At 40.5% G+C, this 6,497-nt stretch overlaps 1 protein-coding gene across 1 annotated transcript; it reads left to right on the top strand.

Moving 5' to 3' along the window:
• The first annotated feature begins 984 nt into the window (after positions 1-984).
• On the top strand, positions 985-5,752 carry LOC134805946 (uncharacterized). The gene is made up of 2 exons (XM_063779129.1): positions 985-4,740; positions 5,726-5,752. Exons 1-2 carry the CDS (start codon positions 985-987, stop codon positions 5,750-5,752), a joined length of 3,783 nt encoding a protein of 1,260 aa, XP_063635199.1.
• Positions 5,753-6,497: the final 745 nt, after the last annotated feature.

Genomic DNA, 6,497 nt, shown 5'->3' with positions numbered 1-6,497 from the left:
AGAATCAGAAGTTAGATGTACGTTTCACAGTTAGACATACATGAGGTGCAGAGTCCATAGCCTAGGAATCCTAGTTTGGTCTCACAGGAATAGAACGTATTTTCTTTTTTTTGTTATCATTCAGAAGAACCCTATGCTAGGAATCCTAGCTCGGGCTCATTAATATAATATACAAAGGAAAACAATAATTAGATACAAAAAAAATATTGTTTTATTTAATTGCCAATTTATTTGATGTATTTACCAGCTAATTATTGTATTTTGAAATGATACAATATAGGTAACATAGATGTACAAGTGTAAATGTCACAGGTGTTGGAGAGTGTGAAGTCGATATAAAAAATCGATAAGAGTTGTAGGCGAAAAAACGCCTCATGCTCGTTAGGTTGGCAGCAGTGTGATGGTTTGTTCTTGTTACCATAAATTTATCATAACAAGGTCTAAGCGGTTCTTATTGGCCAATTTAGAAATTAAGGTTATGTTATTGGTTATTAAGGCCGATTACCAGATGACATATAGATTTGTAGACGGAAACGTACTTGTCAGCTTTGGCGCTCTTTTAATCTAAGAATAACTTCAGACGGATGTTTTGTATGAAAATGTTTGGTCTGAAGTTAGGGTATGAATGTTCGCAATCGTGATAAAAGTATCGAAAAAGAAAAAACATGGCTTGGCTAAGCTAAGATTGTTATTATTTGCAAGCGTTATTTAGATTAGTGGTTATTGTATTGTAAGTAATCCTATCGTGAAACCGTAATAGGTATAGTCAACCACAAAAGATACACTGTGCCATCACTGTGCTATAGGCCTATTTGTGGAATTTGTGGATAACCAAAGGAAGCAAGGATATAAACGTAAGTTTTTCTTTAAGTTTCTTATAAGAATCGAGTACTACGCCAGTTTGGCAAACGTTATGCAAATTAAACAAGAATTATAAAATAGGCGTAGGATTGTAAGGTATTATTTACTTTCAGTACGTTCGAAATGGACGACCCGATGTTGGTTCGTGTGCAGCTCATCCATGAGCGGCTAGCCAACTTGTTGAAACAAAGCGCCGCCATGGAAGCTGTCACTGAAGATGATCTCAATAAGCAGATCCAAAAGGTAGAGGAGTGCAACTCCAAACTGACGCAAGAAATTCATTTTTATTTGGAGAAAAGTAAACAACCATCAAGCGAAAGTTTAAAAATGTTCACCCAGACGCAGTTTCAAGCTGAAGAATGGAAAGTAGAGATGAAAAGTCTTATGAAAGGTCATTCTTCGGTCACACAAAGCACAGCAAAACTGCCAAAACTTACACTACCAACATTTAAAGGAGATACTCTACGGTGGGCAGAGTTTTGGGATAGATATAAGAGTAATGTACACGACAAGGACTTGCCGGATTCCGAAAAGATGGCATATCTTCTCGGCTGCCTTGAAGGGGAGGCTCTTCAGGCAGTGGAGGGCCTTGGTATAACAGCAAGGAATTACGACGTAACATTAGGAATTTTAAAAGGAAGATTTGGGAACCAGCAAAAGGTTATTGATGCGCACTATGATGCCATCAACAACCTTCAAAGGGCAGCTCATAATGCCACGGACTGCAGAGCGAATTTTAATATGGTAGAGAGGCATTTGAGAGTTCTCCAAAGCTTAGGAGAAACCATAAATGGTAACCATTTAAGATCTGCTATACTATCCAAATTCCCTGAGAAGGTAGTTTATGAGTTGCACTTATTAACATTGACGGACAATATAGATAATATACGAAGCGGTCTGCAAAAAATTATAACCGCAATGGAGAGTGCTAAAGAAAGCGTCCCAAGTAGTAGTGAAAAAATCTCCACAGCTGCACTACATATTACTACCTACCAGAGGAAAGGGAAGCAGGATAGCAGGAGGATATCCCACAAAAAAGGAACCCTTAAAAGAAAACTACCTGACACGGAGAAGATGTCGAAAAATAAGAAAGCTAAGATGGCTTGCATTTTTTGCCAAGGCGAGCACTACAATGCATCCTGCACAGTGGTTAAGGACGTAAATGATAGGAAAAAGAAGCTCGGCAAAAGATGTTACACTTGCTTCAAGGAAGGACATAGAACAGCGACATGCCACAATAGGAAGCCGTGCTACTTCTGCAAAGGAAGTCATAATCAAGCTCTATGTCCACAAAAGCCAGGTAGGAGTAATAATCATATAGAATTATCTATGGCATCTGTGTCATCATCTAAAAATAATGACATCAATATTAAACATAATTATTGTTCTTACCCACAGACGGCAATAGTGGAGGTGGGGCAGAAGAACTCAAAAAAGACTAAGACACGAAGACTGATTCTTGACAATGGCAGTGGTCGCAGCTATATTACCAGGAAGCTTGCAAAAGAACTTGACTTAGCAGCAGATCAGGAAGATGAATTGATGGTATTTGTCTTCGGTGCTGATGACCCCGTTAACATTTCTAGCCCATCCGCTGACATCCAAATCACGACAAGAAGAGGTATCAGAAGAGATATTCGAGTAAACATTGTGCGCCGTATAGCGAATTATTGTGGTCCTCCCATGAGTATGGATGGAATTCATGGAGTAGATGTTATAGCTGATGATGGGTCTGCTAGTGAAGAGCCACAACTTTTGATAGGTGGTGACTATTGTTATTCATTTTACAGAAAAGAAATGTTATTGCTGAAGGATCACTTATATTTAATTAACACAGATTTTGGCTGGACAATTGCCGGCAAGGTCCTACAAGAAGAGAATAATAATACACTATCTGTCATCATGTACTGCCAATGCCAGGAATCAGTAATACCCTATTACGTAACACCAGACTTGCCACTCCGGGAACCGGACATCAGGTTTCTTTGGGCCTTAGAAAGTATTGGGATTGTAGACTCTCCTAAGATAACTAGAGAGGAAGAGGCAATCAAACATTTTAACGAAACAGTCAAATATGAGGATAAGAGATATCAGGTAAAGTGGCCTTGGATAATATACCCACCTGACTTACCCACTAATTATGGTCCTGCTTATGGGAGACTGTCAAGCTTAATCAGAAGATTAGAACAAGATGCCATGGAAGAGTATGAAAGCATTCTGAAAGAACAACTAGCCGCAGGGGTTATAGAAGTTATAGATCCTTCGGAAATTGATTCTAAGACACATCCTGTTCACTATCTTGCCCATCATATTATTCTTCCGAAGGGAAAGAAAGGGCGTGTGGTGTACGATGGTTCAGCTAAACTTAAGAATAGTAAGAGCCTCAATGAATGCATGTACAGAGGACCGTCGATGCTCGAAGACTTGACCGCTCTTCTTTTGAGATTCAGAGTCAACAAGATTGGAATAACAGCAGATGTTGAAAAAGCCTTTCTTCAAGTAGGATTACAACAGGAGGATAGAGATGTAACCAGGTTTTTATGGCTTAAGGACCCCAAACAAGGAGTGACTGAGAAGAACCTTCTCCATCTGCGCTTCTGTCGTGTTCCGTTTGGGGTAATATCTAGCCCATTTTTGTTGACGGCTACGATTCGACATCATTTGTCAAAGGGGGACCAGAACCTTATGTCAAAAATAGCAGAAAGAACCTACGTGGACAACCTAGTCACTGGAACAGACACATTAGAGGAAGCTCGTGATCTTGTAAACAAGACTAGGGCGACGTTCACAGAATTGTCGATGAATATAAGAGAATGGACATCCAACAACAAACTATTGTTGAAGAGTATACCAAAACAGTTTCGATCAAAAGACACTGAATCGACAAAGGTATTAGGACTCACCTGGCACATGGGAAAGGATACACTGAAGCTAAGGTTGGGTGATATGCTCTCAGACACAAAGCAAGACAAGACAACTACAACAAAACGAGGAATATTGCGAACTCTTGCTTCATTATATGATCCTTGCGGATTCGCGGCACCCTTAATTTTGCCTGCGAAGCTCCTCCTTCAAGAACTATGGAAAAGGAAAGAAAAATGGGATTCTCAATTGCCAGAGGACTTAGAGGAAGAATGGCAGAAGGCAGTAAGTGCTATAAAGACTGCTGCTGAAATAGAAATTCCTAGACATGTTGGCCTGTCACCAAATGAAGACACAGAATGTGAACTTCATTGCTTCACTGATGCATCTAAAAGAGCCTACTCAGCTGTAGTGTATCTGAGATTAGTAAATAAGAAAGAAAAGGGCACTAAAGTGATGTTCATTATGGCTAAATCCCGGGTTACCCCGATAAACCACACGGAAGACCTCAAAATACCAAAGTTAGAATTACTTGGATTTGTCATCGGAAAGCGACTCTTAACTTATGTAAAGAACACCCTTAGAATAGAATTGAAACGACTATGTCTTTGGTCCGACAGTGAGATAGTTTTATACTGGATGAAATCAGAAAAGTTATTGCCTCCATTCGTCTGCAGAAGAATAAACGAAATTAAACAAAATAAAGATATAGAGCCTAGATATGTCAATACAGAATTGAACCCTGCAGATCTGGCAACACGACCGGAACTTTGGCTCACGAAGAAGGAATTGTGGTTCAATGGACCTCAATTTCTTTCGCTGAGTGAGGAGGGCTGGCCGAAGTTGCAAGAACACAGCCAGTCAGCTCTTTTCGCAGGAACCGACTCAATAATGGATACCATGGAGATGGACCTATCATCTCAAGTAGAAGAATCAATCAGAGGAACCATAGAACAGGAAAATACGGAAGGAATGACAATAGATATAGAGAATATAGAAGACAATGGCCAGATGCAGGTTTCGGCCATCGGGGTTGATACAAATTGCACAGAGATAAAGAATTTACAAAAATTATACTTTCCTCAAGAGGCAGCAGGAAAGAAAACAAGCCTATCAAGGAATTTAGGACTATTTGTGGATATGGATGGATTATTAAGATGTAAAGGTCGGCTTATGAACACAATGTGTTCATATGACACCAAATATCCGATACTGATACCTAAGAACTCAGAATTTACAGACAGACTGATCCTGGAGACTCATCAGAAATACTACCATGTGGGAGCCCCACATATACTAAGCATTATTCGCCAGAAATACTGGATTCCTCAAGGAAGAGCTAAGGTTCAGCGAATAATTAGAAAATGCCAGCAGTGTATTAAACATGGAGGTGGTCCTTACAAACTTCCGCCCACACCAGCACTGCCAGCAGAACGTGCTAATTATAGTGCTCCTTTCACATATACCGGAATCGACTATTTCGGGCCAATCTTTGTCACGGAGGACGGACACATGAGAAAAAGATGGATTTGTCTGTATACATGTCTGGCTGTACGCGCAATTCACATGGAAGTAGTTAAGGATTTAACTGCAGAGGAATGTTTACTTGCAATGAGAAGATTCATATCTACACGAGGAAAACCAGAACTCATAGTCTCGGACAATGCATTACAGTTTAAATTAACTGCAGAATTATTGGCGAACACATACTTCGTGGACAATAAGATAAGATGGAAGTTTATCCCTCAGCTCAGTCCATGGCATGGAGGGTTTTATGAAAGGCTGGTCGGCGTTGTGAAGAATTGCATGAAAAGAACCTTAGAGAAGAGAGTTCTAAATGACTCACAGCTAGGTACAGTTGTGAAAGAAATCGAAGCTGTGGCGAACTCACGTCCACTTACTTGTGTTGGGTCTGATATAGAATATGTTTTACGGCCGGCAGACTTTCTAACCTATGGGAAATGTATAGCGATTGAACCTTCTATACAAAATCCGCATCCAGGTGGTACAGTCACCAAAGAAAATCTAATTGAAGGATGGAAGAAGGGTAGAGTGATCCTAGAAGAATTTAAAAGAATGTTTCTGGGACAATACCTTTGCAGTCTACGTGAAAGGTACCAACATTCACACAAGGAACCCCGAGTTAAAACTAACCAAAGCCCTCATATTGGTGACATAGTCCAGATTAAAGGTGACTCAAAAAACAGAGAGAACTGGAAGGTGGGAAAGATCATCAGTTTGGAACGAGGAGGAGAGCAGAGTTGCAAAGGTCAATGTTGAAGGAAAGGAATTTATAAGGTCGATAGGTCACTTATATCCACTAGAGGTGGAAGAAGCTACACTAGAAGATCCAGGAACAGAAGAAAGAATTCAAGTAAATCCAGATGTACGGGAGACAGAGGAATCTTCACTACAAGAAATCGCAGAGATATCTGAAATAGAAACCAGATGTCCTGAAAGGGAATCAACAGAACAGATGCCACAAGAAATTGCAGTAGAGGATGATGTTACATTGGAGACCAATGGTTCAGACAAAATGCTCACTCCCGTAGAACGGGTGCAGAGAAATGGTAGTGTTGAGCGTGCTAACGTGGTGACTGAAGGTGACGAAGAGGTAGAGAGAGTAGAAACTGTGTCAAATCCCAATGAAGAAAGAATGAGGAGAGCAGCTGCTGTCCGGGCGAGAGAAAGGATTGCCCAATGGACTAGCCAGCTGATAGCCCTGCTATAGAAACTTGCGCCGTTGGGGAATGTCGCGACGTACGCGATCCTCA

Source organism: Cydia splendana, unplaced genomic scaffold (genome assembly GCF_910591565.1).
Source record: "Cydia splendana unplaced genomic scaffold, ilCydSple1.2 scaffold_89_ctg1, whole genome shotgun sequence".
Classification (NCBI taxonomy): Eukaryota; Metazoa; Arthropoda; class Insecta; order Lepidoptera; family Tortricidae; genus Cydia; species Cydia splendana.
This window is presented reverse-complemented; position numbering and strand designations above follow the sequence as displayed.